General features: G+C 34.1%; 2 protein-coding genes across 2 annotated transcripts; both read left to right on the top strand.

Moving 5' to 3' along the window:
- The first annotated feature begins 827 nt into the window (after positions 1-827).
- On the top strand, positions 828-5,614 carry Caf1-180 (Chromatin assembly factor 1, p180 subunit). Its single transcript, XM_076123440.1, has 7 exons — positions 828-1,208; positions 1,620-2,438; positions 2,556-2,796; positions 3,125-3,586; positions 3,952-4,133; positions 4,342-4,503; positions 4,807-5,614. The coding sequence occupies exons 1-7, from the start codon at positions 972-974 to the stop codon at positions 5,284-5,286; spliced, it is 2,583 nt and encodes an 860-aa protein (XP_075979555.1). The 5' UTR covers positions 828-971; the 3' UTR covers positions 5,287-5,614.
- A 502-nt stretch (positions 5,615-6,116) lies between these two features.
- Dsor1 (mitogen-activated protein kinase kinase 1) lies at positions 6,117-16,022 on the top strand. Its single transcript, XM_076123235.1, has 9 exons — positions 6,117-6,306; positions 7,250-7,426; positions 8,004-8,173; positions 8,605-8,880; positions 10,165-10,358; positions 10,832-10,996; positions 11,384-11,551; positions 11,814-11,969; positions 12,278-16,022. The coding sequence occupies exons 2-8, from the start codon at positions 7,308-7,310 to the stop codon at positions 11,931-11,933; spliced, it is 1,212 nt and encodes a 403-aa protein (XP_075979350.1). The 5' UTR covers positions 6,117-6,306; positions 7,250-7,307; the 3' UTR covers positions 11,934-11,969; positions 12,278-16,022.
- The last annotated feature ends 3 nt before the right edge of the window (positions 16,023-16,025 follow it).

Below are 16,025 nucleotides of genomic sequence, written 5' to 3'. Positions count from 1 at the left end.
CAAAACTGTCAAGGTGCTCAACCCGCGAATCTAACCAGAGACTTTGTGATCAACAGTCGCTTACGCTACCGCCCAGTCCACAGAGGCAATATCTTAATAGTCTTGGTATTACTTTCAGTAGGTAAAAACCAGACTCAACTACATACTAGTGCCTACACACCTACCTGCGACCTATTACCTTAAAGAAGTATGCTGGAATAACAATAGAATGCTTACCTATATTATATAAAAAAATGTATTGTATTCAAATCGGTTATCAACAAATAATATAACCGATCTTTATATTCGGTATACGAGATACGAGTTTTAAAAATTAGGTACCACATGCACCAAGTCAATAACCAAGGTCTACGAAACAAAAATCTACGATACAAAAATACCTCTGTATCGATTCTTATAAATATCGATACATTATCGAGTAGGTATACCTATCTAAACTGCAATGATTCAATCATAAATTGTTAATTTAAGGAGCGGTTTATTTAAGGTTAAACCTTTGGAATTTACGTTTGCGTGGTACGAAACGTTATAGCGGAGAGCGTCGAAAGGTGCGTTCCAAGCTACTGATAAAAATATGGTATGAATCACGGTATGAATATTGCGATTTATGTCGGACGCGTAAAATTATTTAATAAACAAAAAATAAAAGAAACCTAATGTCTGATTTTCACATGAACTAATCAGAAGGATTGGAAATTAATATAGTTATGCATTATTATTTATAATAATATAACTGATCAAAGACGTGACTGAACTTTTTTTTGGTGAACGTGAAGTTAACCTTTAAAAGAATTTTAAGTTTTCGAACGTAACTTGAACTCCCGCGTTTTCTAACATCTGTCAAAAATTGGTGAAAAAGTTCATCGTGATTTGTTGAGTGTGATATTATTTGTTTTTAGATTGTTTAAAGTGTTTATTCTGTACTAAATTTACATTCATGTTATATCTTAGTATAATTTAGTTATAAAACAATGAAGACTAGCAAGTCGCCTGTAGATACAGAAGTTACACCATCGAAAAAGAAACTCAAGCAAGCTCGGCTTCCATTTAAACTTTTGAGTGATGTATCTCCGAAGCCAGATGCTCCAATAACAAGAAAGAGGAAGCTATCTGCGCCTGAAGTAGAGTCAGTCACAAAAGTTGGAAAAATAAGTAAAGAAAACGACTTTGTGGAGGAGCCTGTCGTAATTAGTGATGATGACAGTCGAGTGAGTACAGTTCTAGTCTTCGAGGGCAATAACGGGTTCATTATGATATTATTTTATAACAAATAAGTATTTTACCTTCAATGCTTAGTAATAAAGTTGTTCATATTATACAAACAAAACTAATTTTGATTACTTGTAATTAGAACTAATTATGAAATGTCAATTTTTGTTAATTAATTACACAATAACCTAGTTACTTATAATTTTAACCGGCTACGAAGTATACATTTTCAAAGCAATAAATAAGAAAACTTTATTTTGTAAGTCATTGACCTTTGAAACATGTTCTTTCAATTAGGTAGTTCATGGTTAACATTGAAATAATAACTTTAAGTTTATAACATAAACATCTATAAATAATATTTTTGTTTAAAACTTTTATTTAAATTTATAATTTTTACACATTCTCAGGAACAATTTTCCAAGTCTGATGATAAGGAATCAAACAAAAAGGATCAAGAAACAAAACTGCCCAATCCATTTGTGAAACTAGTAGATAATGCATGGAAGAAGAAATTACAGAAGTCGAAAAAGCAGAAAAAAGGTAAGAAGAAAGACTCCAAAGCTGCAAATAGTTCTTGTGAACTCTCAGAGAGTGACAATAAAGAACCGGAGAATGAATCAATGGATGTTGATGAACCAGAACTGAATGGTTCACAAACTACTGAAAATTCAGATGAACCGGAACCCAACAAAGTACTTACAGGAGAAGAGGAAACATCACCACAACAGAAAGATGTTGAAAAGAGTACAGAAAATCCCTCAAAGACTGATGAGGTTATAACATTAGAGGAATCAAATAATGCAGATGATGTTATCAAGACTGATAAACCTAATGACACTCTTACTGAGAGTTCTACGGAAGAATCTGCAGACAAAGATGAATCTGTCCTTGACGAATCTCAAAATGAAAGTATTATTGAAGAGTCAGACAAGAGCTCTCCATCTAAAACTAAGGGAAAGTCTAAAAAAGATGAAAATCAGTCTACTCCTAAAAGGACTCTTAGAACAAGAAATAAAGTTGAACCTAATAACAACTCAAAAGGTTCACCAAGTACTAAATTAAATGATTCTGTGCGGTCCAAGTCGTCACCTAGTTCGAAGTTCAATGATTCCGTTTGTTCTGCTCCGTCCACTCCTAAAAATAGTAGGAGTTCGTCTGTCACAAATAGCCAGGGTGATGTTTCCTTGAATGAGTCTACTGCTTCTGCCAATTTGACTCCTAAACAGGTAAGATATGATTTTATTAATACCTCATTCCAAATCATCCTGTGATATGATATGGATGATATTAACAAGATTATTTCAACCGTCTTAGTTGTAATCAGTCTTAAAACTTTATCTCAGGTGCAAAAGAAGCTTGAATCTGCTAAAAAGAAAGAAGAAAGAGAGAAGGAGAAGCAAGAAAGAGAGAAAAAGCGTCAGCAGGAGAAAGAAGAGAGAGCCAAGTTGAAACAAGAGAAGGAAGATCAGAAAAAACGTGAAAAAGAAGAGAAGGAAGAAGCTAAAAGGAAAGAAAAAGAGGAAAAAGAAGAACAGAGAAAGAAAGAAAAAGAAGAAAAGGAAAAGGCGAAAGAATTAGAGAAAAGTAAGTATTAAGTTTGATTGATTTCTCATTAAAACAATACAGTAGATTTACTATATACCTCTATGTTGGCTCAGTGTTTATTCTGGTCACTTCCATATCAGTAGTGCCGCATGTTATGGGTTCATACCCAAGACATATTTTTGTGTTATAAGCATGAGTATCTGTTCTGGGCCTGGATTTAAATTTAACCATATTAGTTTATCAGTTGTCTGGTAACCATATCAAATCTGCTTAATTTGGAATCAGTTGACTATGTGTGAGTTGTATAAATGTTTTTATTTATACAAAGAACAAGATTTGGTTTTACACTTATGTCATTCTTTTTCAGAACAAAAGGAAGAAAAGGAAGAGCAAAAAAAGAAGGAGAGAGAGGAAAAAGAGGAACAAAAACGCAAAGAAAAAGAAGCCAGAGAGGAAGAGAAACGAAAGAAACAAGAGGCTTTAGAATTAGAAAAGCAGGAACAAGAACTTAAAAAGAAAAAAGCTGCTGAAGCTTTCGTCAACTTCTTTGTTCCTAAACAAAAATCTGAAAAAGACCAACCTACTATTTGTTCAGTGAGCAATAGTATGCTCTCAAACTTCACTATAAAAAATGATATGAGACTCGCTCCTTTGGTCAGAGTGAATTTAAGTGATGATCAGAAACAAAAATTGGATACTTATATAGAGAAGCAAGGAGAAAATGTTCTGTATTTGAAGTCTCTCAAGGATGGTATTGCTAAGCCGTTGTCGGGAGGCAAGACTTGGCCTTTGAGTGATAAAGATGATGATGACGATGTCATGATTGTTGGTAAGTTATTTTACGAGTAGTTTAACAATATTCACTTTTCAGCATTCAATAGTTTCCTTGCAAATAAGGTTAGTTTCATTTTCAAGGGAGGTTTCTCATATATATATTTCACTATTATGCCGATATAGATAAGTATCCCTTTAGAGGATAAATTAAAAGTATCTGTTTTCACCTCATACATGTAACATACTTACCCAAGGTTATAATGATACTTACATAACATGATAATGGTTTGAATGACAATAATATATTATTATTAGTTGTAGTGCAAATGAAATGGAAAAAAAACATTGTAAGAACACTTTATTTCAGATACAAATGTATGTATGTCTTAATGTCATTACATAAGTATTTTCTCTTTTTAGAAGATGCTGAGTTGCCTCCTATGGATGGAGCTGGTGAGATACTGACCTGTGAACCAGCCCCTCGTGAGAAGCTTAGACCTAAGCTGTTGAGTTTCCATGAGAACCGACGTCCACCTTATTGGGGCACTTGGCGTAAGAAGAGTGCTTCTATCAAACCAAGGAATCCTTTTGGGCAAGATCAAGTATGTTCTTATATCTTGTTAAATTGTAGATAACAGTTTTTGTTATGCTAAGGTCAGAAGTGTGTCCAATGTGCATTTTGATTACTTAAGAAATATTTTAAGAGATTGCATTAGTTAGTAGATAGATAGCATCATCGTAAAAGTAGTTACACTAAAGATTGTTTAGTTCAATTATTTCATTACATTAACGTCAATTATATAATTCTAGAAACAACTGGACTACGAAGTAGACAGTGATGAGGAATGGGAAGAGGAGCAGGAAGGCGAGAGCATCGATGGTAGCGCTGCCGGCAGCGATGACGAACAAGATGGCGACGAATACGAGGTGGACAATGTCGTGTTTGTGCCGCACGGATATCTTAGTGACGAGGTATGTACGCGCCTTCCTTGGTAAATAGGTTGTGATTAATTAAAGTCTAGCTCTTGCCTATGACTCTGTTCGAGTGGTGTACAAAATGGCTTATAACCCGCGTAGTTCTTGTATTCCAGGGATTTCTGGGATGAAAACTGTCCTTAATGAAAATCTCATATTATTTTTGAACAAAATTTCATCAGTGTTCAGTATTATAATATTAAAGTACTCAAAAGATAAACAATCCATTACACCAAATTTACATTAGTCTGTAGTCTGAATTCTAAAATTGTTTAAATAACTCTTGTCTTATGTTTATAGGAAGCAACAATGGATGAAGATGATGTACTGTCTCTATCACCAGAGACTCAACAAGCAAGACTGAAACACTTAGAAGACGAGTTCGCGTCTGAAATGAAGAAACCCACAGAAAAGCTCAAGCCAAGAATGTATGGTTTGCTCTGGGAAACTGCTGATGGCGGGAAGCCGGACAAGTGCGTGAATGACTTGTGGACTTACTTCACACATAAGGCCATGATCATGAATGACCCCACTCCACTGCTTCAACCACAGAGCGAGCCTGAAGAACGTGAGAAAAAGAAAGTTAAAAAGAAGAAACAAGCCACTCAACCTGATGGTGAGCCAAAACAAAAAAGCCCTAAAAACGAGAAAAAGAAAAAACCTAAAGCAGACGACAAAGAAACAAAAACGCCCAAATCAGAAACAAAAAAGAGTGTCGCTGAAACAAAGAAAAATCAACCCGGTATTAACATGTTTTTGACTAAAGTTAAGTCGTCATAATTCAATATTTTAGAGTTTCTTATATATTAGTTCCAATATTTAGGTTGAAATGTAAGATCCTTGAATTTTATTTATGTGAGGTGGTTACAGGCTTTACTGAAGCCTTAAGTTGTTTAATTCATGTCTGGTATATCTATTCTATGGTCAGATCAAATCATAGACTGATATAATAATTATAGAAATAGTTAATTATCTTAAAATAAATGTTTTTATATTGTGTGCTACATAATTATAATGCGAATGTTATCCTATAGACATAAATAGCTGTAAATATGTTGAATAAGCCTTAATATCGACAATAGAGATTATTCAATAAAACTGAAAAATATATGCTCTGTTTATTTCATAAACAATCCTTATTAATATATAATACCTAATATGTTTGTTAATAAGTCTACATGATGCTTGAGTGATGCAACTAGAAAGCTCAACATGGTAAAACCAAAAAACAGGAAAAATATTATCGTTCTTTTTCTTTACAATAAACCGAAGTAACGGTTCAGTGGTCACGGCAGACCGTATCTTTTTGTACGTATAAAAAAAAACTTATCTCGGTCGTGGCTTGTTTCTAGACGTTCCATTCTTTCTAAATCCCTGCCGCAGTTTGTCCAAAATAAGTAAAAGCCCGTTATAACATTCGTCTTTAGGAATCAAAAAATTACCTTTGAATTAGTTTCAATTTTTGACCACAGTGCATATTTTATTAATAATATTTAAAATTTAATTTACATAAAACATGTAGGCAAATCGTAATTCCTTATCCATAACGTGGCTTTATGTGACATTATATCACTGACATTTTCATAAAATCATTCACTCGACGGCTGTCATAATGTCATTTCTGCTGTCAAAATGAAGAAAGATCATTGACAAATTTTGGAACGATTCGATTGAGTGCGGCGTTTTTTCGATTTTTTGTAATTATTATTTGTGCATTATTTAAAAAAAATAGTGCTCTCAGATTTCGCAAATATAATTATCTTTTCGGATGCAGTGACAGGGGTGAAGAATCGGATTCCTGTAAGTGCGAATTACTTTTTTTTATTTGCCTACACCCTTTTTGATATTACTCATCTTGAGTCATTTCGACTGATATTATTATATTTCAGCTGTACATCTATGTGTTTGTTACAATTTTGGCTTTTTAATGGACGTAAAACTAAGTGAACGATATATTCATGAATACAGAACTGATAAAGAGCGCAGTATAGGTATTTAAACTTATCACACACCTTTGTTTATCACATAAATATATCTACAATTCAAATAATTATATCCCGGCTTTACAGTATAAAGTATTTTAATAATTTCATCAAATAGAATTATCTCTGAATTACGAAAGAGGGTGTTTTATCTTAGCATATTGTTTTGTAATTTATATTTAACTCGGAAAATGTGTTACGCGATTTAGCCTATAGGTAGTAGCCTGTAGTAACCTTATTTATGTGCCTACATAAATAAGGTTACTACAGAAAAATTGTATTTGAAAAAGCCACATGAATTGAAGGTCTAACAAATTACTGAGTGTCATTACAATACAGTGCTATGCCATTAGTCAAATTGCTTTAGGACAAAGGTTCCTCTTTAAATACCTTTCATAAATACTGGACAGTTATCATAAAGACTTGAAAACCTATGTATATATGTGATGAATAATCTGAGAGCTTGATATTATTGCTTTAAATTGTTGTGATGTTAACACTACAATAACAACTCTCAATTTTTTTTTGGTAAAGTGCCATATAGTCAAGCTAAGCATACCATACCTTATAGACAGGGTTGGTATGTTTATGTGGGATGCATTAATAGTGGCGAATAGGCAATATGACAAACACTATATACATGCTTGAGCACAAAGACACACCCTACTTACTTATGTTAGGGTTCAAACCAAATGAATTTTACTTACTAATGCACCAATAGGTAATTACTTCTCTATATTGTGAACAAATAATTGTTATAGCTAACCAGTTAAATCAAGAAAACTTCATGGGTTAAAGAGTCTATAACCTGCATCCAAGATGAGTAAGATGTCGAAGAACAAACTGAACTTGACCCTGCCACCAGGGTCAATAGATACAGTGCCGGCCGTCACACCATCAAACATGACGCCTCAGCTAAAATCTGCCACAGCTACTGAGTAAGTATATATGCTTAGCAGTTGAAAAATATGACTTCAAAATATTTAATTGAATATTGGGTTATTGGTGGTATTCGGCATAAAGCTAGGATCACAACGAAGCTAATAATACTTTTATTTAACTCTAATTTCTACAGTTTTAAAGGTCAACATTTGACCTTTAGGATTAAATGATTTCATTTTGATATGTTTTGTAAAAGCTTTCTAGATAATGAGGTTTATGTTTAATGTTACAATCAAGAAATTTTGTATGCTGGTAGACCTTTCTTTAGTTGACAGAAAACTTTGTTGGTTTGGGTGAAATTGGATCATCATACTGTTGCAAATAATTGATGTTAGGTACATATTTATATTTTGACAGAATTTCTCTAATAAGGTTGAAAGATATTCTATCTAACTTAATTACATTGTTCCATGTACATTTATGTAATAGGCACAGACATTGATGATCTATAAATTGGATACAAATAACACAGTTATATTATGAATAGTATGACAAGCTTTGACAAGCCCACATTATTTGAAGTAATTAGTTGTGTTTTATGTGTTTAGTTCTATAGTACTATTTATATTATAGGCGGCAGGGGTTAGCTGGGAAGTCCAAGACCAGCATTGAAGCTCTCACTGAAAGGTTGGAGCAGATAGAAATGGATGACACACAGCGGCGAAGGATAGAAGTATTCCTATGCCAGAAGGAGAAGATTGGAGAGCTCAGTGATGATGACTTTGAAAAACTTGGCGAACTTGGTAAGCACATACCAGAAATGACTGGGTTAATGGTTTTATATTGTGCGATATTTTTGACAGTTGAGGTTTGTGCTGTGATTTATTTGTTTTTATTGTTGGTTACATAGTGATCAATTTTGTTGTGCAATACTATTGTAGGTCTATTGATGTCCTAAATCTGCATGTACATTTAGAGCAGGTTTTTGGCAAAACTACAGCCATGTTAGTCAAGTTCAAAGGAACAACCTGCAAGTGAAATATGCCTGAAGTATTTAGGCTATAGAAGTTTCAAATTCTTCCTTATAATAACTTCAACATTTTGTATGGAAAGGAAATGATTTTAATTCTTATATCGAATTTCCTTATAACATTATATTCACATAGTATTTTTTGTACTTATAGAACATCATTATCATTATACCGCTTTTACAAGACACAATAAACATTTTCAGGCCAAGGTAACGGGGGCGTCGTAATGAAAGTCCGCCACAAGTCGACAGGCCTCATTATGGCGCGCAAACTAATTCACCTAGAAGTGAAGCCCGCCATCAAAAAGCAAATCATTAGGGAGCTCAAAGTCCTTCATGAGTGTAACTTCGCTCACATAGTAGGTTTCTATGGAGCATTTTACAGTGATGGAGAGATCTCAATCTGTATGGAATATATGGACGGTGGATCTTTAGATCTCATATTGAAGAAGGCTGGAAGGATTCCTGAATCAATTCTTGGTAAGTATTTGCTAGATTCATTTAGACACCAATTATCATTAAGAATAGGTTGCAAATTGGAATGAAAATGAAAAACGATTATTTATATACATTAAACAAAGTACAAACAATTCTACTTACTACTTTTATCTTATAAGCTATTGAAGTCATTTTACGTATTGCTATAGTAATACATTACAGATCTCCTTAAATTTCCTAATTTGGATGTCAGCTTAAACCATTTACTGCAATGCTGTATTAGTAATTAGTATAATCCTGTAATAAAGGTCTAAGTGTCGTAGGATTAAATAAGCAAATGTCGACAAAGTACTGCATATAAAAGATATATTCCTGAAATATTTATATGTTTAGTTACATAGAGCAAGTAACAAATTAATTTCCCAAATAATTTGCTTAAGATTTATACAGTGAGTTTCTTTAGTAGTGGCAGATTGAAGAGTTTTTAAATTCCCTTTCTTTCAAGCTCTATTCACTGTAGAAATTGATATGTTATGAGCTAAACAAGTAATGTTGTGCCATTGTGCTTGCAGTGACTCAAAGTGAAAACAGATGTAGGTCCTTTTCACTGACTCACTAGTTTCTATGGAGGCACATGCTGCCCCACTTTAGCTTCAGCCTTATAAAATTGGCATTGTGTTTAAAACATTGTCACGGAGTTTCTATTCATTCATGGATTTTAAATGATATTGAGCATACCATAATATATACATTATTGAAATGCATCTTAATCTACATTTTGGCTTTTTGTTATGTAAAATTTTGCAAACAAACAGGTTTTTCCAGTTTGCTATCATTGAATGTAATTACCTCAGTACTTTACAAATGTTCTGTAGTTATTGTGATGTTGATTGAACATCCATTGGGATGAATTGAATTTCAAATACTTTTAATTAAGAATGTTAAGCAATTTGTTTGGCAAATTACTCTTTATGACGAAATATCTATTACCTATATATTTTTTAAACTGCATAGAAATGTTATTACAATACATCCTTCTAGTCTTCCTTCTTACGAAGATTACATAATAATATGTCAAAGTTTGGACGCTTAGATGGTTTTTTATTAGTCAACATTTGATAGTGTTCTAATGTAATTTGGTACAATCATAGGGTACTTTTACCCCAGGAAATCGTTTTACGCCGCCGGCTTCGCGAGTAGAAGCTATTATCATATAAATATCATGAGATGTAAAGATGAAATGGCGGAAAAATGCCCTTAATTATGCATATTTCAAAAAAAAATTCGCCATACATACGCTTACTATAATTGTCCTTAATTTTGCAGGAACCATAACATCAGCGGTACTAAAAGGCCTGAGCTATCTTCGCGATAAGCATGCGATCATGCACCGCGATGTGAAACCGTCCAACATCCTCGTGAACAGCAACGGAGAGATCAAGATCTGCGACTTCGGAGTGTCTGGACAGCTCATCGATTCCATGGCCAACTCGTTTGTTGGGACTAGGAGTTATATGTCTGTGAGTAGCATGATATATTAGCGATTATAGTTGCTGCATAAGTTTAGGCTTCGTGTTGAAACATTTGTCGTTTATTGGGTTTTTCTGTAGCCTGTAGTAGTTTTGCAGTTGGTTATAAGTTGGGGTCGTGGTACCCCGGGTCCGGCAAAATTGTTATTTCTGACAAAACATTCTAATTGATTGCGCTGAGTTAGGAAAGTTTAAAGATGTTTAGCCATAGGTCCTTGGCTTGACCCTTTACAGATCGTGTCTGTTATCTGACCAGCCGAGTAAGGATAGCAATGGTATAGAGAAAATATAGTACCAGTGTGTATTGTGTACACATGTGCGACACTAAATTAAATTCTGCACAGTTGGCTGATTTCAATAGAAGTAACTGCAGAATATCGGCTAGGAGTAGCTTAAGAGCTCTGAGTCTCTGTGATGAGCACAATCATGAAACAAAGTATCTAATATTTTCTTTCATATTACAGCCTGAACGTCTACAAGGCACGCATTACTCAGTGCAGTCAGACATCTGGTCCCTGGGCCTCTCGCTCGTAGAGATGGCGATCGGCATGTACCCGATACCGCCGCCCGACGCGAAGACACTCGCGGCGATATTCGGAGGACAGAATGAGGATCATTCACCTGGACAGGTTAGTAAAAATTACTGTAGATTGAAACACATCATTAATAAAAATATTTTAAATTTCGGATCCGACTTAATCTTAGGCAAAAGTATGTTTATGCATGCGTTTTGCAATAAATTGTATGTTTGGAACTGAAAAATAAGCTATTTTACATGATAGTTTGACGTACTTTGCTGGATACAAAAAATACCAGCCATTTGTAATTGTGAAGCAATACCTATAGATTTGGGTTAATGAGAATAAGTGGGATTCGAACCCACGATATCTTGATTACAGCTTACCGAACTACACACTTAATTTATAAGTAGAGTAGTTTTCTCATCCACTATTTAAAAAACTGAAAAATCTAGTGTAAGGGAAAACATTGATATAAAAGTTACATTTGTCATGCAGGCGCCGAACTCCCCGCGGCCGATGGCGATCTTCGAGCTGCTGGACTACATCGTGAACGAGCCGCCGCCCAAGCTGCCGGCCGGCATCTTCTCCGACGAGTTCAAGGACTTCGTGGACCGCTGCCTCAAGAAGAACCCGGACGAGCGGGCCGATCTCAAGACGCTCATGGTAATATACACCTATAAGTCCAGACTTGTCTACTGTCTGATGATAATTGATGAATAATGTTGACCTTTTCATGTATAGAAAAATAGCACTTATAAAATAATGTACCTGAAACCCTTACAGAACTAAGATACAGTGCCCAAATAACCACTACTACATCCACACCAAAACAAATTCTCCTTCGTTGCGTCTGTCCGTGTGTTAGTTATACTTACATATGTCTGAAATTAATCTTAATAGTAACAAAATTGTTTGTTTGTTGCAGAATCATGAATGGATCCGTAAGGCTGACGCAGAGAAAGTAGACATAGCGGGTTGGGTATGCAAAACAATGGACCTCATGCCTTCCACGCCCAATTCTAACGTGTCTCCTTTTTCTTCATAAGCTGCAAGAAGTGCATACTTTCATCAGCGAAAAAGGGTAAATACTCTTTGTTTACATTAAAAAATTTCAAATTTTAATAGCACTGTCGTAAATAACTAACATAACTCCTAAATGCTGATGATGATGAGACCTTGGGCTCCAGCCCAACGATTGACATTAAAATTAACTCGCGTCTTATAAAACTTTCAAACTCTCTTGGACTATCCTCTGCTACATTCCAGTATGTGAATTACCGCGCAGTAGTGGTCTACATTTGTCGCTTTTCCTTAACACTGTCAGATAATATGATATTATGAAAATCTCTTTAAATTTCTTCATATTAATAACTTGTTTTACAATTCAAGGTCAAAACATTTCCCAAGAGAAAGCGGGCGACACAATCAGTGAGGACGCAAGCGCAGAAGAATAGCTGCCCAACAACACGCGATGACAGTAAACAGTATGTCAACTCTAGATACCATTGTCCAGTACTACCACGCCACACCACCACTACTTAAAGAGACGTGATCCTACATCCTTGATTAAATAGCAAATATAGGGCACGTGAAGCGAGTGCGATGTTTTGGAAAGTTCTAGAATCTACCACATTTTGGTTATAAATAAAAAAGACCGTTCTAAGAAAAGTGCGCTATTTGATGTTGGATTTATTTTGCTTTGTTTCTTGTCCAAATATGGAAATTAATTTTACACTAGCATTTGCCATGAGTTTCAATTAAAAGTAATGAATACGACTCTCGGGTTGTTCTTTAATAAATTCCATCCGAAACTTCGCACTCTACTAGAATGTAAAGCCCTCTGAACCTAAATACATTGCCCATTTAATCTCATGTTCGTTGATGGTTCAATACAAACATTTGCTATACTGCAAGTAGATCACATTACATTTAGTGTTACAATTAGCGGTTCTCTGTAGATCAGCGTATAAATCAAGGTTATCACGTCTCATATTATTAAAATTTCATAAATAAATAACATTAGAATTCTTCGGGAGACATCCTGTCATCGAAACGAGACTCAAAATTAAAAATTTAATTTATAGAATTGGCAAAAATTTAATGTAAAGAATTTGTAGGAATTATTAAAAAAATACGGATGTGTTACGCTACACTTTGAATCGCTTTGAAGTTGGAGTAGTCGACGATACGGCCAACATTCTTGATACTTTTGACGATAACGCGAACAGATTGGAATACGTTATATTAACAACTGTTTCGCCGGCTACATGTAAAAGATAGGACTTTCCTTTTCATATACTCGCTATATGATTACGAGAAAGCAAATAGTAACGATGTTGCGTGTACCGTAACCAATAGCACGGACGATAGATAGGGTATTATACTAAAACATATTGCATTCGTGGACGAACTAATCGAGGTTTTATAACAAAAAACGACAACTAATCGATAAATGGTCAAGTAGAGTTGATTTAACTAGTCGCAAGTCGAAAAAATGTTAGTAGTGTTTTGACATATTTTTCTTTGCTGAAAGTGCGTAATTCATGTCAGCTGATAACCTGTTATTTGAATAATTGCGGAAGCGTCTCGTTCAGAGACAATTCCGGAGTGCTGGAATACTCAAACGTCCGCGCCCCAGCGCGGGGGTGGGAGCGTTCCAAACCTCACACGTATCCTCTTATAATGTGTAAAATAGAATGCATTTTTAGAGACTACACCAAAAATATAAAAAAAATGAAAAAATAAAAAATCGTAGGTATGTTTTCTCCTATTATTGACGTGATGCACTTTTCCCGTTTGGTTTGTTGTGTTATTTGCTTCGTTTTAGTATGTCCGCCTTTTATTTATCCGCCCTGTCCCGTGCACCTTGCGTAGATGGTAAACACTTGAAGCTATTCACTAATGTAATGTGTTTGCGATGAATGTATGAGTGGATGTTCATTTGTTCATTCTCACAAAGTTCGGATTTAGAAGGCGAGTGTGGGCGGTGGTCTCACTGTCTAAATTCGAATTTAAAGAATATTGTACACGTACGGTGGCCGTATATCCCGCTGCACTTATACCTAACACGGAGTCACTTTATCCCACGTGTGTACACAGTATGTCTACGCTTTGTGATCGCTATTATTTGCCCCGTCTTCCTTTAGTATGTAGAGCGTTATATGATTTATACATGTATCGTGTTCCACGGTTTTTGCGAAGTGTTTTGCCTTTTATACCCAGCATTTAATGTTTTTTATTATCACTTTAGATAATTTACGGTGCTTTTGTTATCTGATAATGATTATAAAAAAAAAATGAAAAAAAGATTTTTTGTATAAATGGTCTTATCGTGATTATAGGTTAATTTCTCTTTGGTAAGCGTTCGTAGTTGTCGTGCTAGGTTAAAATGTATTATTATAGGTATTTTAAAATTATGTTACCTATGTAATTCTTATTCTATCATGTCGTGAAACTTGGTGAAGTGAGACCTCATTCTTAAATGTCAGTCAATTATATTACATTTTACAGTTACATTTTGTCTGTAGGCTTTAAGTATGTCCTTAGCTTACCACTGGTCGTAACAGAATTAACTATAAGAAAATTGATTTTATTCTCAAATTACATTCATAAAAGACAAAAATAAAATTATTATACCGAGTGTTCCTTGTGAATCCTACACAGTACTAAGCCAGTCCCTGCTTTTCTTCAAAACCTTTTCGATAATTCTGTTACAAATGGTAAAAAACCAAAAAATATCCCGACTGCTTCTTTTGCTAACATTTATTCCTCACATAAATGCTTTTTTGTACTAACAAACACTTTAACACTATATTCAAATTAATTGCTCACAGGACAAATACATACTCATATAATTTACACAGCGAACTTTATTCCCTTACATTGTATTTAGTCTGACTAAAACCCCATACGTCTCATATAATATGCAAAGTAGAAACTTGCAGTAAATAGTTAGTTCAAATTTGTTTAGGACTGAGGTTTCCCTTATAGAATTGTATTCATATTTTATTAAACGTTTTATACAGTACTCTATTGTGAATTTGCTAGTGTTTACTAGTAATATTGTGGTATATATGTAAGATGTCTTTTATATATTTTTGAATCGTTGTTATGATTTGTTTTTGTACATTTCACCTTGTTCAGTGGGAGATGATAATATTGACAACTAAAATGATTGCTTTTGTATCTTAAAAACTGGAAACCAAGACTCAAATAGCATACCTTTTGATATCCCTAAAAAATTGCGATTGAAAAATGTTGACAGTCTCAAAGTCACTGTTTAAAAATGTACAATACTATTATTATCGTCTCTCACTGAAATCTTAGAACATTAAACACATATTGTATGAAACATATCCATAAAAGATTCACATCTTGCTATAGTATTACTTTACGTATTATCAATATAAAACTACAATTGCTCCATTTACTCTAGTGTCCTTTGCGAATACATTTCTAATTCTGTGCCTTCCGTCCCTGCTATTTCCTTTACCATATTCTTATAGCCCTATGAACAAATTACATTGAGAAATATACATTTTCCAACGCGAGAATCTTGAAACTGAATGAATGACCCATTAAAACTCAGTTTGAAATAAAACCTAAGCCTAACTAACGCCATCTGTTGAGCTTCCAGATTGAAATAAAAATCATTCGAGTTCATAATAATCTTGTTTGAAAGTGCGTATACGCTTTTAATCCTTCGAATCCCGAATATATTACGGAAATAAATTTTAATAGTTACGATTATAATTTTAAAACTGAATGAAACACCAATAAAATATCTTATAGGAAATAAGTGATATTTTTTTAATGTTTATTTTGCTAGTGACGAGTCATTTATTTATTTGGATTGACTAGTATTTTGTAACCGTGATTGTTGTCAATGATTTATGAGGCATATTTGAATGGAATAACTTGTTGTTATTTATTCACGTTCAATTTAAGACTAAGTTTTTGTTGATACGACGGAGAATCGACTAACATTAAATAAGTCGGTTATATTTCGTCGTTCAATGAAAGCTTTCTATATCGTGTCACTTAATGTAACTCCAGTTATTTTATATTTAAGCTTCTTCGTTAGATAACATATGTAGTTAGGTACTTATGTACAAATAAATGTTAATGAAAACCAGTT

This window comes from Anticarsia gemmatalis, chromosome 15 (assembly GCF_050436995.1).
Source record: "Anticarsia gemmatalis isolate Benzon Research Colony breed Stoneville strain chromosome 15, ilAntGemm2 primary, whole genome shotgun sequence".
Taxonomy (NCBI): Eukaryota; Metazoa; Arthropoda; class Insecta; order Lepidoptera; family Erebidae; genus Anticarsia; species Anticarsia gemmatalis.
The sequence above is the reverse complement of the archived record's forward strand: the minus strand, read 5'-3'. Positions and strand labels throughout refer to the sequence as shown.

Excerpts from the sequence above, each read along its gene's own strand:
- Caf1-180 (XM_076123440.1), top strand. The coding sequence starts at position 972 with ATGAAGACTAGCAAGTCGCCTGTAGATACAGAAGTTACACCATCGAAA. Across the intron at positions 2,439-2,555 it reads CCAATTTGACTCCTAAACAG|GTGCAAAAGAAGCTTGAATC; the intron begins GTAAGATATGAT and ends ACTTTATCTCAG. Across the intron at positions 3,587-3,951 it reads TGACGATGTCATGATTGTTG|AAGATGCTGAGTTGCCTCCT; the intron begins GTAAGTTATTTT and ends TTCTCTTTTTAG.
- Dsor1 (XM_076123235.1), top strand. The coding sequence starts at position 7,308 with ATGAGTAAGATGTCGAAGAACAAACTGAACTTGACCCTGCCACCAGGG. Across the intron at positions 7,427-8,003 it reads AAATCTGCCACAGCTACTGA|GCGGCAGGGGTTAGCTGGGA; the intron begins GTAAGTATATAT and ends TTTATATTATAG. Across the intron at positions 10,359-10,831 it reads GGACTAGGAGTTATATGTCT|CCTGAACGTCTACAAGGCAC; the intron begins GTGAGTAGCATG and ends TTCATATTACAG.